This window comes from Amblyomma americanum, chromosome 2 (genome assembly GCF_052857255.1).
Source record: "Amblyomma americanum isolate KBUSLIRL-KWMA chromosome 2, ASM5285725v1, whole genome shotgun sequence".
In the NCBI taxonomy this organism is placed as follows: domain Eukaryota; kingdom Metazoa; phylum Arthropoda; class Arachnida; order Ixodida; family Ixodidae; genus Amblyomma; species Amblyomma americanum.
The window spans coordinates 158,690,735-158,713,927 of record NC_135498.1 but is presented as its reverse complement, the minus strand read 5'-3'; the positions used below and the strand labels follow the sequence as shown (position 1 = coordinate 158,713,927).

The window sequence follows — 23,193 nt, the reverse complement described above, 5'->3', positions numbered from 1 at the left end:
TCTTATGAATTAAGATAATTTTTGCGTTCTTCCAAGCTTCTGGTACGGCCGGAATTATAAGGCATTGCGTATACAGGGTGGCTAGTTTTTCTAGCACAATTTTCCCTCTATCCTTCAATAGATCTCCCGTTACCTGATCCTCACCAGCTGCTTTTCCGCTTCGCATTGCTCCTAAGACTTTCTTCAGTTCCTCTTTCACTACTGGCGGGATGACGCATTGCTGTGCGCTACTATCTCTCTCATTAACGACCTGATTACGTTCGCTACTGTATATTCTATAAAACTATTCGGCTACTTTAACTATCTTATCCATATTGCCAATGACATTGCCCTCCTTGTCTCTTAACGCATACATCTGGTTTTTACCTATGCCGAGTCTCCACTTACCGCTTTCAGGCTACCCCCGTTCTTTAGAGCATGCTCGATTCTTTCCATATTAAACTTCCTTATGTCGGCTACCTTGCGATTATTTATTAACTTCGATAGCTCTGCTAGTTCTATCCTCTCAGTAGGGTCAGACGCCCTCATGGTTTGGCCTTTCTTAACCAGATCTTTCGTCTCCTGAGATAGCTTGCGGTATCCTGCCGAGCCGTCCTACCGCCTACTTCTGCTGCACACTCCGTAACGATAGCTGTCAGATTATCGTTTATTTTATCTACATTAAGATCGTCTTCCTCAGTTAAGGCTGAATACCTGTCCTGCAGCTATATCCTGAATTCTTCTATTTTCCCTCTTATCGCTAGCTCGTTAATGGGCTTCCTCTTCACTAGCTTCTTCCGTTCACTCTTCAAGTCTAAGCTGATTCGAGGCCTTACCATTCGGTGGTGGCCACAGCGCACATTCCCGAGGACGTCCACGTCCTGAACGATGCCAGGTTGAGCGCGTAGTATGAAGTTGATTTCATTTTAGTCGCGCCGTTGAGCTCTTCCAGATCCACTTCCTGTTCTCTTGTTTGCAGCAGAAGGCATTAATGATCAGCAAATTATTTCTATCTGCGAACACTACTAAAAACTCTCCCCTGCTATTCCTAGAACTTATCCCATAGTCGCCTACCGCCTGGTCGTCAGCCTGCTTCTTGCCCACCATCGCATTGAAGTCGCCCATCAGTACAGTGTACTGTGATTTTACATGGCTCATTGCCGATTCCACGTCTTCACAGAAGCTTTCAGCAGTCTTGTCATCATGTCGGGATGTAGGCGCGTAGGCCTGCACCATCTTCAGCTTGTACCTCTTATTAGGCCTAATTGCGATAGCTGCCCCCCTCTCGTTAATATTATAAGGCTCCTCTACAATGACAGCTATATCGGGATTAATAAGGAATCCTACGCCTAGTTCTCGTCTATCCGCTAATCCGCGATAGCACAGTATGTTCCCGTTCTTTAGTATTGTATAGGCCTGACTTGTCCTCCTAACTTCAACAAGCACTATGACATCTCATTTAATGCCCGCTAGTTCCTCAAACAGCACTGCTAGGCTAGCCTCGCTAGACAAGGTTCTGGCGTTAAGCGTTGCCAGGTTCAGATTCCAATGGCGGCTTGTCCGGAGGCAGAGATTCTTAGCACCCTCCACTGCGTCCAGGTCTGGCCGCCGCCTTGGTCAGTCGCTCCGCAGTCGCTGGGGACTGAGGGCCGATGGTTAATTGGTTTGATCATTGAAGGCTGTGGCCAAATACTACACCAGGGTGGCCAAATCCTGCTCTGGTGAGAGAGTGCGTTGTCGGTTCTGGTCACCGAGATGAGGCCGCACTCCAGGCCTGGTTTTGCAATTCCATCGACACGCGGATTTTTTTTTAAACCCGGTGATGAATTGCGCGGCACCAGGATTTGAGCCCCGGTCCTCTTGCACGCAAGGGGGATGCTCTACCTCTACGCCATCGCTGCTCCCCCATTGAGGGTGCCCTTAATCCTTACCTTGTCATTCTAAACTCTCAGCGGATGAATTTCAAGCCATAACTCTCGCACCGCGGCGTCGCAGAGAACGTGATGGATGAGCCGCCGGAGGGTCCGCGCTTGCCTCAGCTCGTCACGGATCCGCTGGCGGCTTTGGGTGACTGCCTGCTGCTTCGTTCGACGTCGCGGAAGAAGAGCGAGCCCAGCTCGAACTCACTTGTGTTGAGCACGGCGCGCAGGCTGTGCCGCAGGGGTTACCCGTACGCTGCTGCTCAAGAACAGCTTGACGCCAACGGTGAGAGCCCCTCTCTGCACCGCCACCGCAGCAGAGACGCCAGGGGCTACTCTGCTCTTTTGAGTTATGAGTGCCGGTTACCTCAGCCACAAACGACAGCCGATGTGTCCACCAGCCAAGCTTTCGCTCGCGAGGAAGTGCCATTAGAGATATGGATCCTAGAATAATTCACCTGCAACATCAGTGAAATAACTTGCACTAACGTAATAGCCTTTCGGTGATATTATCCTGCACATGCCCGTACGCAACGCCCACTTCTAATGCGCAGTAAATTATAATCAAGACAAAATCCAGTGAGGTCCTCTGACGACTTTGGGTTACAGTCGCACGAACATGTTATACCTCTCTTGTCCTTCCTTGCCGAACTGTGTGGACCTTTTGTCAACCGCAACTTCTTCCATGCCGTTTGCAGGTTCGCCGCTTAAAGAGTGCCGAGACAGGTTGCTGACCGTGAAGTCCCATTTCGAGAAAGGGTACGCGAGCCACCGTCGAAACTGCCACGCAGCTGCACTCAATAGCGCCGTGATATTTGGCGCTCTTCGCCAGTGCGTCTTATCAGCGTCGCGTCCAACATTTGAGTAATTGAAGAAGAAAGACAGGCTAGTTGGTGCTTTTGATACACTGGCCGAAACATGCTCTCTATCGCTAAAAGCACTACCGAGAGCTTAAAGATATCGACGGGACAAACGATAGACATCAACTGCTGTGTTGATGTCTAACGTTTGTACCGCCTGCATTTAACGCTGTCCCTCGTGTTTTTAGTGCTAGTAACCATGTTTCAGCCAGTGTACCTTTGGCGTAGTGTTATTAGCCAGAAGTTTTGTTCCTATGGCTGCAAGCATTCTCGGCATGTTGTGTTTCGCTTTCTGCTGCCACTTACTAACGGTAGACAAGCTCACGAACATTTTATGCAAGACATACACCTCCCCTTGCGTTCCTCCCCTTTTGCAAGGGGGAGAACGGAAGCCTCAATCCCGTGACCAATGTCCTCGACAGGGGGACCAGAGGCTTTATTCTATAAGCTGTCCAATTTCATTTCGCGTCCATTTGGTCCTCCGTCATTGGCCTCTCAGATACGAGATACACCAGCGTCTTTCAAGCGTCTGTGCGAAGCGACACGGCCATTGAGTGGTTGACGACCGGGTCTCGCCATTGGCTGGTATTAACTGCAATATGCCGCCAATAAAGACTTCCGGTCGCCAGCAACCCAATGGCCGGGTCGCTTCGCGCAGACGCTTGAAAGCCACGGCTGCAACTGAGTGGCCAATGACACAGGGCCAAATGGACGCGAAATGGGCAATGGAGAAAAGATAGCTTGTAGAATATGGCCCATGTATTCGTCCAGCTGGAGACAAGTCCCTTTAAGAAAACGTTGGAAAGTAGACTGTGGCTTCCATCTCTGTCCTTAATTAGAAGGCTTGAGTGGCTGCCGGGCGCTGCCACTCGAGCGTTCTAAGGCTTTGGCAGGCCCGCATTTTTATTGGAATGAGAAAATAAAAATTTTATTATTATTATTATTATTATTATTATTATTATTATTATTATTATTATTATTATTATTATTATTATTATTATTATTATTATTATTATTATTATTATTCAAGTTTGTTCACCGACCAAAAATTACAACGTAGCGAATAAATGTCCCATGAAACGACAACATACTACCTGCGTTCGAAGTTTAATTTATTCAGGACATACAAAACGTACAAATGCGCGAATTCAAGAGCGCGCCCTTAGACTCTTACAAACTGCTTTTCAGTCGTCAAGAAAAGTTCCCGATTCGCTGGAACATCGCTTATCGCATCGTTGGTTATCGTTGTCCGGCGGCTTTGGGAGCTGCTCATTCAAGACGTATTTCCCCAAGTGAACGGATCGGTGAACTCGATCCCTGGTTAGAATTCCGAACGAATTATGAACGGCTAAATAAATTGTAGCCGCCAATTAGAATTGCAGGCAAGAGCCGTAATACTCTCGCCCGAGAAAAGATGAAAGCGTACTTTGTAAACAAAAAAGGGCATGACTTCATCAGCGGCACTTTACTTGTGCTATATAAGAGTGAGGTAGGGTGTCTGGATAAGATGATGTTACACACTGCCTTGTCTACAAAGTATCAAGTGTTTTCTGGCTGCGCATGCTATATTTATGTCTTTTGATTTAATATGTGCTGTAGAACCTTCAATGAAATCGTTTGTCGTTGTTGCGCACTTTCTTTATCCTGTCTTGTATGTTCTCACGTTACCATGTCTGAAGAATCAAACTTCAGAGCCAACTAGCGTTGAACGGACTTTCCGAGAGATGCAGTAGAGGGCGCGCCGGCCCGCTGACCGCCTTCTGTCTTACCGTGGCCAGGGAGGGCGCCCAGCACGGCGAGCCGCTGTACCCGGCCGGCACCTCCTGCTCGTTCGAGTCCGTTGAGCTGGGCGTGGGCTGTTCGCACCGCGAATACGTGCTGCACGCGCAGGCCGTGTTCGACACGTACTGGAAGGGCAACCTCCACAACATACTCGAGGTGCTCAAGGAGCTCACTGAGAGGGGCGCCGCCGAGCTCGGCTGGAAACGCCAGGGGAAGCTGCACGAATTCACCAAGGCACGTCGCCTCTGGGCCCACTGGCTATTTTTTGGTGAACGTCTGAAGCAGTGGCAACCCAAGTATGGTCGTGACCTTTTCGACGCTTCTGTAAGCCTCCGAGTCTCGAGCAGTGATAGTGGAATACACCGCTTACGCTATTTTATTTTTGGCGATATACACTAAGTTGCTGGCCATAATTTGGGAATGTCTGGTGGACACCCTCGAGCCCATTTGTATCATCGTTTTGATTTCTGCCTCATGGTCCGGATATCACGTCACAAATATGGCTTGCATGGAGGAAGAAAAGCTCAGAATAAGCCCTCGCTGTCTGAGCTGCACGTAAAATTCATGCCACAAGTCGCGTCCTTTCGCAAGGACTACTGCGAGTGTTTGATCGACGGTGCAGCTAATAGTAACGCTGGATGCATTGGTGTCGTCTTCTGCGTTGTCTTCCGCGCATACACAAGTGCACTGAGACGGAGGCCAAGGAGAGGGGCGTGAGGGGGCGTGGTAGATTTCTCAAGTTCAGCTTCAAAAAATGGGACGTGACAGCGTCTCCTGATTTCTTACCTTCCTACATTATGGCTGAGATAAGCCTTCGCTCTCATACGTACTTCAGGTACCTTACAAAGTACTGTGTACAAGCTGCTGAGCTTTGCATTAGCATTCTTCATGTTGTTAAGGAACAGCTAGTCATTCTTTATGGCGCAGTCATGCTTGCTGACGCGTCATCACTTTCTCGCGTCTTTTCTCTTCCAGCCCCATAGTCATCCTTCTCGGCCGTCATTTCCGCGATTCTAGTACACTGTTCTGTGAAGCGTGGCCTCCTGGCAAAAGTGATGGCTGCCGCTGGTAGTACTGCCCGAAGCGATCAAAATTTTCAAATTCGATGCGTCAGTGTCAACGGTCTTTCCCAGACAGCGCGAACCTCAGGAGTTACACAGCGTTTGCTCCAAGGGCTGGAGAGCCACACGCTTGCCGTCCTGATTGGCGGCAGGGTCGTGCACGACATGGGTCTTTGATATTACCAGCTGCAGAATTTCCCATAGGCTTCATTTATCAAAACGCGGCAGTCCGAGTTGACCAAAATTCGGATGTTTACGGAATGCCGCGCTGTCCGGGGTAAATAAAATAAACTGTGTTCAAGTTGCACTCTTCGAGACTTTTGATAAACCTACAACCGCCTGGCAACAAAATCAGTTGCAGGGATGCGTTAAGAAAATCCGTACATATAACAGTCCGAGAAATAAACTAAGAGCAGTGGTATGTGGTTTTTTAATAAAATAATAATAAAAAGAAAGGAAAAGACTTTTGCTAGCCCCGGCATCTGCCATCGATACTGAAGCACCTGAGCTGGGCCAGTGGAAATAAAGGATAGCAGGTAGAATGGAGAAATGAAATGAAAGAGGTGAGGGGACAAGAAGAGAGGATAGGGGGAGAGGGAATATACACAAACTATTTACACAATAAGAAATGTGTCCAGGTCGTGCGCGTGATTAGTTCATGATGGAGCAATAATAACACACGCGCACAGCACTTTGTTGACTACAACTAGAGTGGGGCGTCCAGTTGTTAATCGTTCAAGGTAGATTAAACTAGGAGGTAAAACAAGAAAAACAGAACGTTTTTCAGAAGACGATGGCAACATATGGCAACAGGTTTTACTGCGAGTTTCGAGATGAGGCCTCCATCTGTGCGCACCCGAGAAGTGACTACGGCGACTAGTGCACGTTTTGGAGAAGAGCTTCCCAAGTGGTATGATCTAAGAGCTCTGGGGCGTAAGCCGTTCATTTTCAGTTGTCTGTTTCGTGTCTATTCGGTCTCCTGTCAGCGGTCACTCAGATATACCCGCGGCTTTCAAGCGTCTGGGGCATGCGGCCCGGCCATTGTGTGGTTGGCGACCGGACCTCACCATAGGCTGCATATTGCAGCCAATGGCAGCCAGTGGTGAGGTCCGGTCGGCTACTGCTGACCGAGCGCTGCAATGCCGCTCACCATTGGCTGCATACTGCATCCAATTTCAGCCAATAGTAAGGTCCGGTTGCCAACCACTCAATGGCCGGGTCGCTTGCCTCCGTCGTTTGAAAGCCATGGGCATAGTACCTGAGTGATAACTCAACGATGACTAAATGGTTGCGAAATAAACAACGAAAAATGAACAAGTTATAGAATACCACCCCTGGTGAACAACACAGGCAAACCGTGCTTTCATTCTCGCAGCTGCATGCTTAATGAGTTTCCGTGCGAAACGATGCAACTCTCGCACTGATCACGGCGTGAAGCGGCGTATGCTCAGAATGCCTTATTTTGTAGCGTCGCATTTCATTCTCGTTTCATCTAATCTTTTGTTTGCAACTGGTAACTGCTCCCGGTGACGTAGGCCATGGGCATAACGTCACGCTGACCGTAGCAGAAAGACGCTCGTGGTGTCACTTGCAAAACGAGCCACGCGTCCATGCCGCACTGGCGGACGAGCGCCGACAGATGATGAAGCACGACAACGCATTCGACATGCCTGACGAGCTTCTTGAGCACTACTCCCGTCTCAGGAAAGAAACTGCGCGAGGGTTGAGCGTAGCATGGTCTTTGTGACACGGCCGGAGTAGATGCGGAGGCAGTAGGGTGGCCTGCAGTGGCGGCATGACCAGGCCACCGTGTCTCTGAATGGCTGTCTGCTTCCCTGCACCCTCTTGTTTTCATCATAAACTGCGGCCTCTAGTGTGTATAAGGGCGTGCAAAGAGCAAATATGTAGTAGTGTACTGTGTCGGGTTGTGCAATCAGGCGTCAGTCCATCCCATTCATCTTGATGTCCATGCGCCAATAAGTTGAAGCACTTCTTGTCTCTTCGATTGAGCTGCTCCACTAACCCTTGTGACTAGAGATTTTATGTTTTTATTATTTTATTTGAAACTTTCTTTCAGGCGCAAACAGTCTAGGATAACAGGGCAAAAGGCAGATGTTCTCTGCATGACGAGGGCTCAGTCACCCATTGACTGCTCTGACATATGCAAAGGATTACAACATTATACAAGTTTTAACGCAATAAAACAGAACAGAAATAACATCCAATACATAGTATAGTTGATTTTCAACACATATAGGCTTAATGCTTTGAATTCGACCATATGTACGTTCTGAAGACATTTTTGAACGTTTTAGATGCTCTACATTGCTGCGATATGTCAAGAAAAGATGGGTGAATATTTAGAAAATTAGGGATTGAATAAGTCTCTGTTTGCGTACCATAGCTCGTTCTTATGGTGGGCAGTCTAAAGAAGTTGTTTAGATTAGTGTGGCTGTCCGTGTTTTTCGAATTTCAGGCATCCCGCACAAAACAGGCTTTTCTGGCTCAACTGTGAGGCCTTGCTCTGAATGTACCACTTGTCGGGAAGCTGAATTTGGAATGTTTTACATTTTTATTTCCCACCTTGTATAGTCTTACCATTTCTTGAATAAATTTAGTGATTTGTCACCTTTTTTTCTGTGGTTCCTTCTGCCCGACTATCTTTTTCTTTTTGCGCTGTAACACATGATTACTCTATACCAACTGGCTAGATCAGCAAGGATTTTCGTACGCAGTTATCCAGGCCATGGTCTCTGCCGTGTAATTTTGAACATGAATACTTCTGGCCACTGATTGAAGCAGTCACTAAGACAACGTGCTACTTGTTTTTCCATTCAGAATAAGGCAAAACATCAGAAAAATGCTTCAACCTTCTAATTAGGGTCCAGCCGTAAACGGCACCAGCCTGCTTTGGCTTGGGTACCTTAGCATTGGCGGGAAAAACAGTCCCAGGAAGGACCTCACAATGTAACCCCTCCACTGAGGCCTACACATTAGCTGCGATCTTTGTAGCACTGCAACTTTTTCCCCTTCCGGGTGAAGACCACACCTTGCAGCTCAGTCAGGACATCTGGAGCATGCACCTTCAAGAGAAACAGCATTATGGCGCTCAGCTGCTGGCCCGAAAGACGCGGGTTCGATCCCGGCCGCGGCGGTCGAATTTCGATGGAGGCAAAATTCTAGAGGCCCATGTACAGTGCGATGTCAGTGCACGTTAAAGAACCCCAGGTGGTCGAAATTTCCGGAGCCCTTCACTACGGCGTCTTTCATAACCTGAGTCGCTTTGGGACGCTAAACCCCAATAAACCAAACCAGAGACAGCATTATGACATTGATGCCGCTTACCCAACCCAAGCAGGAATAGAGGAGGCTGCCTCGAAAAAAATTTACGCAGTGTTAACGCTATTGGTGCGCAAATAGTGAAACTGCAACGCAGCGGTGGCCAAGTTGATTGAGCACCCGCCCCGTATGCGGGAGTTGCGGGTGCCGCCGCACCCTTAGTGCCGCCTGGCACCCACCGGTGATACAACGGGCGCGAGCTTTCCCCTGGCTTGGCGCTCGGGTGCTTTGGGATGAAATTCTTGGAAAATTAAAAAGAAAACTGAAAAGGCCACTTCGGCTGCGCCTTAAAGGGATGAATCGGCCGTGTTAATGGCTTAATGCCCATATATGCGGAACCGGTCATTCTCTACTTAACATTCATAGATCCCTGGGAGTGCTAATGCCACCCAAGGCACAGTAATTCAGCGGTTAAGCTGCACGCCACTGCCTTGCGATGGCGCTGCCATCGTTGAGGCTTGTGAGAACCAGGTTGCTCTTCCCGAGTAACCAGTCATTAATTTACCTGCCACCTGGCACGGTGGCGAGTTTGCTCATAATTGAATGGGCAGGTTGTTTTGACGTCACATGGTCACGTGACCTTAGTGGTCCACCTGTTTCCTAGGTAGCTCCTCTGGGGATATTTAGTGGATTTTCCGCTCACGGCCAGACACCGACGCCGACGACGACGCCATTTTTTCTGCGGCACGGGGTCCTTAACGGAATGCAGGTGGTCCTACTGCTCCATAGGTCACGTGACCTTATGACACAATCGCAATGTCACAACACCTTGTGCCGTCATCACAACCTGCCCACCATGGCACGTGGAAACCTGCGCACCGAATTGTGAGCAAACTGCTCACGGTGTCAGGTGGCAGTTAAATAAATGATTTGCCGCGAAAGGTTGCGCGGGAAGACCAACCTTTGTCGCACAAGCCCCACAGGTAGCAGCACCTGCCATCGCAGGACGTTGGCGCATCGCTTAACCGCTGCACCACTGCGCCAGAGCCAGAAATGGCATGAGGACTCTCAGCGATATAAAAATTTTAAACAGGGAATGACCACTTCCGCATATATGGGCATTAACTTATTAACGCTATCGCGCCATACCCTTAAGGCTGATCTTAAGTATCTCCCTCAGTTTTATTGCGCTAGCACAAAGGCCTCTACTCACAGATTTCGGCGGTGGAGGCCTTTCGCCGAAAGAGATCACTAAAGCCGAGAGAGGCCATTTTAAAGATTCATTTAGCTATGCAACAGACAAGCCAGTTAAAGAATTGGCTGGCTGTACATAAACGGCTACGACGAAACGTAATATATTGGCGCCCTATTCAAGTTTGAACGAAAACGTCTATTGATTTTTTTTTTAAACGGCTTAGTGCACGCGTGCTTTCTTGAACAAGGCGCCATTTCTGCGAATTTTTCATGCAACTTCAGCGAAAACGTGGTACTTCTCTCCACAGATTGAACAGCTGTGTAATGTAAGTGCATGTTTAGAACCCCAAGTGGTCTAAGTTAATCCGCCCCGCCGCGGTGGCTCAGTGGATAGGGCGCTCGACTACTGATCCGGAGTTGCCGGGTTCGAACCCAACCGCGGCGGCTGCGTTTTTATGGAGGAAAAACGCTCAGGCGCCCGTGTTCCGTGCGATGTCAGTGCACGTAAAGATCCCCAGGTGATCGAAATTATTCCGGAGTCCTCCACTACGGCACCTATTCTTCCTTTCTTCTTTCACTCCCTCCTTTATCCCTTCCCTTACGGCGCGGTTCGGATGTCCAACGATATATGAGACATATACTGCGCCATTTCCTTTCCCCAAAAAACCAATTATTATTATTATTATTTAAATTAATCCAGAGCCCTTCACTACAGCGTTCCTTGTAGCCCCAGTCACTTCGCTGTAGAGATTATGCTTGGAGTTGACATGTATGACTGGGTCACACTGATGGCGGCTGCGAGCCTTACATTAAGTGTTTTTCCTCAAGAACTAGTACATCCTTCAAAGCTATACTCTCCGGCAAAACAGCTCCTCGAAAAGGCCGAACCCCGGTCTACATCCACCTTCTCACGCAGCCGATATGACATGGTCCTTTTAGAAAGTATCAAAGCTGCCTGGCGATGCGCGCAAAGTCTTCAGCGTAACGTGCAGAGGTCAAGCAATTCCTTACGATGTTGCTGGCCCTTCGGAAAAGATCATATAACGATGCACTAGGTTTATATCCGGTCAAAGGCTCCTAACTTCTCCGAGGTTTCGGGCCAGCGAAAGTACGCTGCCGCCTGTATAGGCTACACTTCCTTAAGTTCAGCTTGAGGTTAGCACGGGCCTATTGGAGGAGAGTGTGGGCGAGCTTCTGAGTTGCTCCTTGGAATGTCGAACTTGGCGCTAAAATGTATTTCACATATACAGAAGGGAGTTGGCTTGAGGAAAGCCTTACATGACGCAATCTTCGAAGCATTCGAATGTGGCAGCCACGCGATACACCCCAATACGAATGACCTGTCGCAGAACCTTTCCTGGGATTAGGATGATCTTCCCAAACCACCTCTAGTAGTAACCGGTACTTAGCGAAGAAAGCCGAGTCTGCTCACCGCAGCGGTGGCCGAGTAGTTGAGCATCCGCCTCGCATGCGGAAGGTGCTGGGTTCGATTCCCAGTGCCACCAGGTACCCACCGGTGATACATTGAGTACAAGCTTTCTCCTGGTCTGGTGCTCAGCGTCTTTTGGGCGCAATGCTTGGGAAATTGGTCTCTGACCCCCACCTTGAGAAATTGAAAATGCTTTCTGTCATGGCGGTCTTTGGCCATAGATGCTCTTGCGCCATAAAAATCCATAATCTAAATCTCTAGTCGGCTCGGATAATCAAGCACTAATAATAATTTTTACTTCCTATATGGGAGTAAAATTAATGGAGTAAGCAGTCCTCTAGCGCACACTCGTAACGTAGTGCGCCAGAGGACAGCTTACTCTCTTTTTACTCCTTTCTGTTGAGAGTGTGGTGGCAGGGCGCTCGTCAACACGCGAGGGATACTCACAAAGCACATCTTAACTTAGCAGGGTCGTCTTCACCGTCTCCCTTCTTGACGCCGCAGCCATCTTGGATGCGTAAGGAAGTTCTAAAATGCGCCGGTACTCTTGCCACCCAGATGGTGGATGGGCTACCACCGCTGCGCCTTCGACGCATCTAGGACTTGGTCCACGCGTTTCTCCGCGTTTCAACTTCGGGTCGGCAACACCGCTTCAGGATAGTCTCATCGCTTTTACGAAAGTTAAAGGTGCACTAAAGACTAATCTGAAATTGTCATTTTACCGCGGGAACTCGATCTACACGTTCCGAGCATTCTGAGAAATTTCGAATTGCTGACCTGTGCGGCCGGTTTCCCTAATTTTAATCAGATTAAACATCCCGGCTCCCGCTTTGTTTTTCTTTTTTTTAACTCAACGCTGAAGGTAGGACGACTCAACCAAAGCGTAGAGTGCCTTTCAGCCAGTCCCGTGGCGGCTTGCCGCTCTGCCATCGGCGGTGTGATGCGTATATCAAAGAGTCCACATGCATTTTTATTTCTGTGGGCCTAACTTGCGGCTATATTGTCTGTGACTGAAACTGTTTATTCACAGAAACCTAAAAACAAAATAAAAGCGAGAGCGAAGCCTCCACGGTACTGGCTGAAAGGCACTCCACGCGCGTTGGTTGACTCCTCCTGCGTTGCGTTCAAAAAAAGGCGGGAGCCGTGAGGTTTAATCCGACTTAGGGAAATCGGCCACACAGGACAATAGTTTGAAGTTTCTAAGAATGCTTGGAACGTGTAGATCAAGTTTCCGCGGTAAAAAGACGAGTTCAGATTCCTGTCTAGTGCACCTAGCAACGCACATCAGTTCTCTTGCGCATATTATTGTTTGCTGACACGCTATCACTGTCCCTCGTCTTCCGCGTCCACCACCCTTGTCATGTTCTGATGGCGTTGGCTCCGTGGTGCTAACTGCAATAATAATTGTTCACCTACTTTTATAGGTTTATTTTCTAAGTGCATCCAAGGATTATATTACCGCTATGTAGTCGGTATAAATTGTAAATTGTTAAGTTTAACGTCAATAAGTGACACAATGGCTACGAGGGGCGCCGCAGTGGAGGCATCCGGATTAATTTACACAACCTGAGGCTCTTTAATTTGCACTAAAATCGCACAGTACACGGGCACCTTTTGCGGTTCGCCTCCTTCGAAACGCGGCCGCCGGGTCCTCGAGCTGGGATTGAAGCCGCGTCCTCCGGCTGTACATGTTCTCGTGTGTGTGAGCTGTAGGACAATAGGAATTGCAGCCGTTTTCAGGGAACGGACTTATCCCGTAGAACATCAAGATTTAAAAAATTGCGTTTTCTGGGTGCATGTTGGAGACGCGGTATTTTCTGTTGCAATGGGCAGTTAATATTTTTTTTAATATTATTCTCGTCTGTACACCCCTCCAGTACTGGATTTGGCGTTGTAGGCAACTGGAAAATGCACCTGTCGAGAGTAAAGGTGTGAAAGTAATCAGAATAGTGGTCTTGCCGCAATATACCTATAGACTCTGCCTCTCGTCCTGAGGTGCCCAGCAATGCTGTATGACTCGATGTACAAACGGGTACATCTATCGTACACTCCAAACAGAAAGGAGTAAAAAGGGAGTAAGCTGTCCCCTAGCGTACTCCGTCCAAGGGAGTGCGCTAGAATACAGCTTACTACCCTTTTTACTCCCATATAGGCGTATTCATGTGTAGAGTTTACTCATCATTATTAAATAATAATAATATGGCGAGGGACGGCGCTAAAGTATTAAAGAGGGAGTTAGGGTTAGGGTTAAGAGCTAGGGTTAAGGGTTATTTTAGTCACGGTCGCACTGCTTATCAAATTCAACGCAGTCGGCTGGTTCTAATCCGGGATCGGGCGAGCGCTTCATAGCGTGGTCGAGAATATATATATTTCTTTATCTTGAACAGCACGTTCAAATTGCACTACACTCTGCAACGCGTGTCTCTCTCTCTCTCTCTGTGTGTGTGTGTGTGTGTGTGTGTGTGTGTGTGTGTGTGTGTGTGTGTGTGTGTGTGTGTGTGTGTGTGTGTGTGTGTGTGTGTGTGTGTGTGTGTGTGTGTGTGTGGTGTGTGGTGTGTGTGTGTGTGTGTGTGTGTGTGTGTGTGTGTGTGTGTGTGTGTGTGTGTGTGTGTGTGTGTGTGTGTGTGTGTGTGTGTGTGTGTGTGTGTGTGTGTGTGTGTGTGTGTGTGTGTGTGTGTGTGTGTGTGTGTGTGTGTGTGTGTGTGTGTGTGTGTGTGTGTGTGTGTGTGTGTGTGTGTGTGTGTGTGTGTGTGTGTGTGTGTGTGTGTGTGTGTGTGTGTGTGTGTGTGTGTGTCAGTTTTGTGGCAAGCTGCTCACCTGCCCACCGGGTGAGCAGCCCGGTGGGCGGGTTGCTGACCGTGTTAGGTAGCAGCTCTATTAACCGTGAGAGGCTGCTCGGGAAGGGTAACCTGGATCGCAACCCATGTCCCGCCGATGGCAGCATCTGCGATACAAGGGCAGTGGCGCGTCGCTTCACCGCTGCACCACTGCGCCAGTAGTTGTAGGAGAAAATGACGAATTTTTCACATATCAACATCAACCCATTATCGCTGTCTGAAAAACTGCAACCCGTAAAAACTTGATTTGAACACGGGAACCAAAGGAAAAACCGAACTTCTAGCGCACCTAATTCGTACTTTGCCTAACTATAAGCAAATCGACAATCATTTTTTTTTCGCTTAACATTTGAATCGTTTATGTGATGCACAATTGCGAGTAAAAAATATTAGCACAATGATCGCACCGATGCGCCGAAAATCGCACCGCGTTGCTGGCGTGGCGCAGCGTCTTGCGAACACAGCTGGCAATTTTGTTATCCGCGTTTTAGTGACCGTAGCGCTGAGCGTTGCCACCTTCCGCTCCTGTGGCACGCCACTAGTGGTAATCTTTTTTCACTCCTGACTATACTCAGCCTTTCAGAACGAATACTGAACGCAAGGCTCACGCTGTACGAACGGCAAGCGGCCACCGGCAACGGTAGTCTGTTCTTCCAAACATCCCGTAATTCAGAGAACACAAAATTTACAGGGACGCCTAATTTTATTACGCGTTGACCGCGCGAAAGAATTATCAGCTGATGATGCTTTTACCGGGACTGACGTCGTTTCCGATGTGGTGAAGTCCCTTTTCTCCAGCCAATTGGCGAATTTTATGACCGACGACGCATTTTGACTGCGTGAAGCTTCTAATGATATCTCATTAATATATTGCTCCTGAAGAACACACGCACAACTCTCGGCCTTATTGGAAGCAAATGAGGGAGTGGTACAATTGACCACCACCAGAATTTTGTGAGAACAAACACCTCAAGGCAACCACAAGGCGCTTGGATTATCGGGCCACACAGGCTAAGTTCTCCATAGCGCATACTTATTACTCCATCTGCACGACATTTTCACTCTGCAGCTGGTGAAGGTGGTCACCTTCGATTATGGCATCTCAGACCGCCGAAGGCGATGGTGCTGCGTTTAGTTTTACGCGCAGCAGTCAGTGAAAACATTAGCCAGGGTTTAACCACGGTTATACCCAAAGGTCGAGCAATAGCATTTCGGCAATGGCCCCGGGCCAAGTTTGAATATTTACATCATGTCCGGTACGGTCAGTTTTGGTTGGACATCGACTTTGGTCCAAATCGGCTAAGGTCGATCGGTCAATCTGTCAAAATCAATCTGCTGGTACGCCGGGCTTCCCAAGGTTACACCAAGGTCAAATTAGGCACGGAATGATGTGCTACTTTTGCGTTTAGTAGAGCTACTGGTCTCAAACTGCACCCCGACCTCATCCTGTTTACTGAACACGGCATCCGCAAACGGCCAACCATTTCTGCGCGGCTTGATGTCCGCAGGCGGTGTCTCGCGTCTGGCAGCGGGTGAGCGAGCAGGTGTCCACCTCGACCAGCGAGATGCTGGCCAACATGGAAAACAAGAGCTCTCGGACGGACTTCCCGGCGCACGAGCTGCTGCCGCTGCTGCTGCGCATCCGCGAAGTGTGGTGGGTCACGCAGCGACACGTGGCCGGGAACTTCCTCTCGCTCTACCAGAAGTACGAGGACACCTCCGACCAGTGGATCATGGCGATGCGCGAGGTTGGTGCCGCAAACGCGTTGCGTTGTGCCGGAACGCTCTTCGCTCAGCGTGGCCGAGGGTGACAGTCAGACGAAGATCTAGCGGTTTGTTACATTGGCCGTTGGCGGCAGCGGTACCTTAACAGCTTAGCTTCACATCTATAGGCCCTCTGGCGATGGAACGCGGGAAACTTCACTGTACGTTGTTCATCCCTCTCCCCACTTTCACACTCGTTCGCAGTTGACGAAATCTCCGCAACTTTGTACGGGTCACCGGAAAGAGAGCATGGCGGATTACAGAAGAATCTACATAGTTAGTCGTATCCTAGCTAACACGAGAACGAGAACCCCAATCAGAACTTTGCGGGAGAAAATTATTTTCGGTGACACATGACGTGCAGAGAGCTCAATATCATTTCTCTGTTAAGTAGCAGGTAAATATTGTACGGCCAGGATTACATATCTGAGGCCGGCAGAGAGCAGCTGAGCAGATATGACTGGTGAAGTTCCTGGAGATAGCATGGTCCGCCCAAGAGCTGTTGTACATTTAAATAACCTTGCTGATGACCAACGTCCCGCTGCTCGCGTTATATTCCCCGTTCTCAGCCTGATTTGTCCATGTACACGATGACGCTGGAGAACTGATAACGTAAACTGCAGTGTCTAGAAGACTCCTTTCATTTGCTTCCTTCTCTAACTTCTAACCTCTCCTGTCAGTCACCCTCAGCCACATAACGTAAGACAGCGACTGAGGGTGATAGACATAGCTTCCTTCGTCCTCTTCTTGAATGCCTGATATTTCTGACTCCAACTTTCAACTCTCAAGAGAAACGTAATCCGCCTTATTATAGTTCACCATCTCTTTTAGGCGAGTTCAAGGCTCGACTTTGAGTACGAACTATATACCTTATTAAGTCCTGAATTGCTTCATTATCCTTTCATCTTCTTTTCCATCCCGTAATACTAGTGCACGACGTGCTTGAATTTTGCGTAAGTGCTGTTGACGTGTCTGACAAACACGCATCCTGCTGGCTACGACTCCCTGGTGTTTCCGCAGCACTTGTGAGGCCTGGCTGGTTCATTTTCTTTCTCGTTCATCTAAAGGACAAACACCTTGATTAATAACAAAAAATCTTCACCTGCTGTTTACCGCTGTGTTTATGTTGTTTCTGAACGGATCCTTTCCTGTTTTTTTCTTGCTTGCTTTTCCGGAGGAAATAACACACGTTTCTGTGTCAAGCAGTGAATCCTCAACTGTAACGATATTTTTATTGCAGCAGTTCGGATTGTGAAAACCACTCTGTCTTGGGATGGGAAAACGGCGGAATTAAACAAAATTTCTCAAATTCCTGGGAGAAATCCAGTCTTCATTAATTATATACCTATCGCATATGGCGGGAAGTGGAGATTTCGCGATTCTCAACGCCCGAACCCAGTGCCTTACAAAACTAAAATTGATGCTTTAATTTTATCGCACCGCCGCTCCTGAAGTCTAAAGAAAACAAGTAGTCAAAGACACTTAACCGATTAGGTACGAGAAAAAAAGGGATCGCGAATAATCGCTACCCGTCGGCCGTCGTATCGGTAACCCACTGAGAGTTCCACAGAAAATTTGGCTTGTGGGTCCGGGCCAGGTTGATGTTCACCTGCTCCGCACAGCCATCTTGCACCGAGAGATCATGGAGTGTGAGCTACAGAAGGTTGCTCAGGCCGCTGACCGCGAGCTGGCCTCCAACTGCCTGCAAGAGCTCTTCGTCAAGGAAGGCATCGGCTACTGGCTGGCAGAGCACCTGGACCTCATCTGGAGCGAGTTCGGCAACCAAGTCCAGAAGGGAATCGTCAATCTTCACAAGGCGGTACTCGTCCAGCGCACTTTTACACACTTCGCGTGTGCAGCAAATGCTGCGCGTCGCACAGTGCGGCGTGATGTATGCCGGTACTAACTAATCGTCACCATGGTACCAGCTAGCCGTTGTCCCGTACACGACTCTGCGAAAACATAGTTCAGAACTCTACTAGGGAGACATCACAACTCCAGAAATCAAATCACGAGCAGAGGTTGTGACGAATTTCTCTTCTCTTTAATGCTGCCCTTCAGTGAACTGGCTATGAGAGAACGTGGCGCTTGACCCCCATTTTTTGCTTAGAGCCCTAAGCAAGAGACTCCAAAATAGTGTGATGACAAAATAAGTAGGTGTCTGATCCCTGGCTCAGTCCGATTTCTATTACCGTCGAGAACCACTCGCCACAGCCGTGCTCTTGACCATCGCGCACGAAGAACTTTTACGCCAAAACTGGTCAAGGAATGTTATAGCGCTGCTAAAGCTTTGGTTGGGCGTACTTTGTAAGGCGTATCTTAAGACGATAAAAGATGGTCCCTTGAGTAAAGTAATGAATTCCTAGAGAATGCAAGCGTAGAAGGGGTGGCAGAGTATGATGGGTGGAAGAGATTAGGGATTTGGCGGGGATAAGGCGATAGCAGCTGGCACAAAACGCGGTTAATTATATGGGTACGGGAGAGGAATTTGTCCTGCATTGGACGTGGTTAGGCTAACGATGGTGATCACGTCAGGGCCATATAGTGATCTAAATCAGGTGACGAAAAGCTAGGTTTTCTTATTTTGGGGGCACAGTCGGCAGCGCGAATGCTGATAAGGTTCCGTGCACAGTACTTTCCCGCCCAATAACATCCACCACTCAGAAAAGACGCTTAGCCGAGTGCACGTGAGGTAGTTTTCAGCTTTAAAACTGTGTTCACTTGTGGTTTGGATCAAGTAGTTGAGGAATGCCTTGAACAGAATACGCACGGGCACGATAGCATCTCTCCTGTAACCCTCACCTGCAAATGTGCGCTGCTTTTCGACAACTGCACAGTGATGTATCTTTTGCAAAGCGTGTCATTTTGTGTTAAGAGGATCTTCACGTCAAAACAGTGCGGGATAGTGCTTCAAAAAACGCAGAAGCTGCACGGCCGCCTCCTTGCCCTGCTGGTTTAAGAAGACAATTACAACGTACCCAGGTTGGCCCCTTGCTTTCGATTAGGCACAGCTCCTGTACTGCTCTAGTCGACGTACATAGTACCTCTTCTAAGTACCTCCTCGTTTCTTCACGGTTTGTTTATCTAAGGACGTCTTACTCGCATATTGTGTTTCAGCGTGTTTTTATAGTTTCGATTAAAAGCGTGCGACAGTAAAGAGACTCCGCCTTAGGTGAAGAGCTTCTAGCTGTAGCTGAACGGCGAACTTGCGGGCTCCCCTGTGATCAAGAACAACAGGTAGAGCTTTTCTGCGGTGTGCAACGAACTAAACTTTCTGCAGTAAGAGACACAAGCTGGGGTGGCTGGGTTGACCACGCAGTTCGACTCTCCGTACGTTCGCGGCTGGGCGTCGTCGGTGGACGCCAACGCCGAGGACGTGGCGCAGACCATCCACGCCTCGTGGACGGCCTTCATCTCGCGCATCCAGGAGAGCCGGCGCTACGTGGTCGAGGAGGAGACGGCGTGCAACTTGCGCCAGGACGAGGCCGACCTCGAGGGCAGCTCGGTGCCGCACCGCATCTACGTGTACACGAGCATCCTGCGCCGCTACGAGGAGGTCGCCAACCACGACTGGCAGGCGAGTTTCTCTCTCTCCGCGGGCGAATGCTTAAGGGGACAGTCAGCACAACTCTGTCTGATTGTTGGTTATTGGTAAAAATCGATTCTGTGACTCTATCTGACTATGTTGACGTCCGCTCGGCGAAAAAGAAAGTTGTTGTGCAGAGGAGATCAGATTCAAAAACGCAACCTTTTTTCCCACCACCAAAGTCAAATTCAATGCGGTCAATGCGGAAAGCCTGGTTAGTTGGTGGTTCATCTTAATATATTAAGAATAGCGCTTCAGACACAGACTAAAGAGAAGAAGACAAGACGCACGCTAAACATCAATTCTTCAAGGTTATCAAAGTTACTGTTAAGCATGCCTACTGTCTTCTTGTTAGTCCCCGTAGACATTTTTTAAGCGGTACCATAAGGGGCCAATTAGTGCCTGTGTTGTCACCTGTCGGCAAACGTCCCCCCAAAACACTTTACACTTGTTCCACTCGCCTTAAACGGGATGCAGATTGCCAGAAAACACACAAGCTGGACTCATGATCATTCATAAATCCCGGTTGGCTAATGACGAAACTGGCTCGGAGTGTCAGCTAGCGGGTTAAGGGTGAAACTCGTGACGTGAACACCGAATGGACTCCGTGGTCTCCGACTAAAGCGAATGGCTGTGTAGCCTCAGCCTCGGGATGCACGCGCAAAAGAAACTCCCTAGACGTCACTTCTGTTTTCAGTATATATGCACATATATATAAATTGTCCTGAGTGTCCATGTAAAGACAACTGCGGTTATATTTCGCGACGAGCTCTTTTTGTTCTGAGTGTGTTTACGATCCGCCTATTACTTCCCTCTCAATTACTTCCCTCGTATAGCATTATACGAAAGAAATTAAACAGAATACACATTTTAGGCGAAATAGGAAACCCGACTTGTAAACGAACGCACGTAATACAGTCGCAGTACGGAACTCTATAGGAAATACCTCGAGCACGCACTAACTATGGTTGCTCGATGCTACGCCTCCCCTCGAGCTCCTAAACAAGGCATATGTTTCATAGCCGCAATACCTGCACTTTTATGCCTTTTTCTGCATTATCACCATACACTGTATACTGAATTCATTACGCTCTTTGTCTATCTTGTAATCATCCTCGCTTATGTCTTAATTTTGTACCAGATTCCTCCGTTTCTGATACGTTGTTTTTATATTCTAGTTTGTTGCCAATGCCGTGTTTAGGGACCGTGGACCCCATCAAGCCCAGTTAAAAACGTTTTGTTCACATTCGTTAGCCTATGTAAAAATGAAAATGTTGTCATCACCGAAAAGAACTCAGTGATCCCCATTTGGAAGTGAATGGCGCGGTGTAACCTAGTCTTAGACACGTGCGAACAAATAACCACGTTCCATCACCGTAGCTTGCTGACAATATTTGTTTTTAATTTTTTGAACTTTTATAACTTATCAACAGATCCGTTTACAGTGAGTTTAGGTTTTTTTGTCCTCAGAACGCGGCAATCTGTAGGTACATTCCAGCTTCAATTCGCCCTCTCGTGTCTTTAACACGCACTCGTGCCCGAAAAAGAGAACCTTAGCTGCAAGGCTGACGCTCCTGCAGGTCACGTATCGGACCACGATCGCCATCCTGGACCAGGCGCTGTACGGCGAGAGCAGCGGCACCCTCGAGTGCGACCATGTGGTGCGCCCGGTGCCCGTGGTGCACACCAAGGTGACGGTGATCGTCACCAAGATCTGGGAGGAGGTGATGGTCCAGATCCGCCAGGTCTTCAAGGAGTGCCGCGAGAAGTTCGAGGAGGCCATCCTCGCCGACCACGGGCTCTGAACTCGCGACCATCATGTGACGTCTGCTGACCCCCATCCACCACCGAATAAAAGAGATCAACGCGCCTCTGCCCTTTCCGCGTAGCTGCTCACGGTCAAGACTGCATGAGCCATAAGGAGCCTAGCGCGAAGTCCCATGTACAACATTCTTGGACAAAAATTTTGAATATTATAAAACTAGGGTACTAGTATAGAAATGTTGAAGTAATGGTCCATTCTTCCGATATGTATACCAAAATCTTTATTTTATAAAGTTTCGATTGCTCGCACCGAGCAGTTAAGACTGCCATAAAAAAACGGACATTTTTGAGGTGAGCAAAAACGTTAATAGCAAATAAGTGCAAGCCTTTTGACGAGAGATTTGCGGATATATTGATTGTTATAGTAAAATCTAATAACTTATATTAAAAAAATTGTGCTCAAACTCTTCACCGCTGAAAAATGCTTTTGTCCAGAGTTCTTGGGTATGCCGACGAAAAACTGGTTTTTGCACGGCTGGCAGAGGAGCTTAAAGCAACCCGATTAGATTAGTTTGCGTGCAGTTAAAGGTATCACGGTTCTCAGGACGTTCATCAAAAGTTTACTCTCGTCGTCAGCCTCTATTATGTCCCGCAGCATTACTTCAGCCATTCTATGCAACACAAGAAGCCTTCTCAGCGGCCCTTATTTTCTGCAACATAGAACACACGTACCAAGGTTCCTGAACCTCCTTGTAATGTATAGCTCCACTCGGGACATATTAATAATAATAGCCTTTATTTCCATCAACATGATGGCGGAGGTTGGGGAAAAAAGCTGGACAGCTTGACTGGTTCCCGCCCCTCATATAAAATACACAATTGCTTCCACAAAGGCAGAACTAAGCGGACGACACAACACATTTCAAAACTAAGCGCAGTCATAACGATCATGAGAAATGAAAACACGTAATAAAACAAGTTATCATGAAAAAAACAACGTAGTATCAAAATTGAGGCCTATTTGTACATACTGAGACAATTGTAATGCTATTGATATGTCGCATTCACATGGCAACCAAAAAAAATCAATTCAGCTATAGTAGGATAAAGTTAATGATCTTCAAGAAAACAGATTTAATTCCGAGAAAAAAAACAATTTTACGTCTTTAATTGATGATTTTTCGATATGTATGTTGCGTGTATAAAAAATATTCGATAATTTTGGCAGTTTTTGTTTAATCATTTGCTTTCCGTAGTTTGTTTTGCACCTCTCAATGTTCAAAATTTCCGGACAACGTGTATCATGCGAAGGTGTTCTCTTTGATAAGAAAGCTAAGGAAGAAAGAATGTTTGTTTTATTTTGAATCTTTTTAGTAAGCTAAGCACAGGCGGTAAAGGTAGAGTTGAGTAATTTTTATAATCCCTAATTGTTCATATAAAGGCGAACTTGGGTGATCCAGAGGAACATAAAATGTGTCGCAACATTCGTTTCTGCAATGAAGGGACTTTTCTTAAATTTGTAGCAGTAGTACTGTATACTGTATACTCAAGCCATGTAGGAGGAGTGTTACGAAGGAATAGTATTCTCGACACAGTGGCAGCCTCTCAGCGATGTTGTGTCTTCTGGCTGTAGAAAGTGTTAATGCAAGCTTATCACCATCGGTGCAGTCTGCGCGGCGGTGAATACTACGCGTTGGAGGATGTGCTAAATAAAAAAAACTCGCAAAACAGTTACCGCT

General features: G+C 47.9%; 1 protein-coding gene across 1 annotated transcript in view; it reads left to right on the top strand.

Moving 5' to 3' along the window:
• Positions 1-21,654, top strand: part of LOC144119196 (uncharacterized) — a 30,780-nt gene extending 9,126 nt beyond the window's left edge. Inside the window, exons 2-8 of the mRNA XM_077651879.1 lie at positions 1,975-2,184; positions 2,597-2,657; positions 4,537-4,864; positions 15,849-16,088; positions 17,702-17,923; positions 19,424-19,681; positions 21,271-21,654. Coding sequence (XP_077508005.1) covers positions 1,975-2,184; positions 2,597-2,657; positions 4,537-4,864; positions 15,849-16,088; positions 17,702-17,923; positions 19,424-19,681; positions 21,271-21,495 — 1,544 coding nt within the window. The 3' untranslated portion in view covers positions 21,496-21,654. The remainder of the gene's footprint in view (positions 1-1,974; positions 2,185-2,596; positions 2,658-4,536; positions 4,865-15,848; positions 16,089-17,701; positions 17,924-19,423; positions 19,682-21,270) is intronic.
• The last annotated feature ends 1,539 nt before the right edge of the window (positions 21,655-23,193 follow it).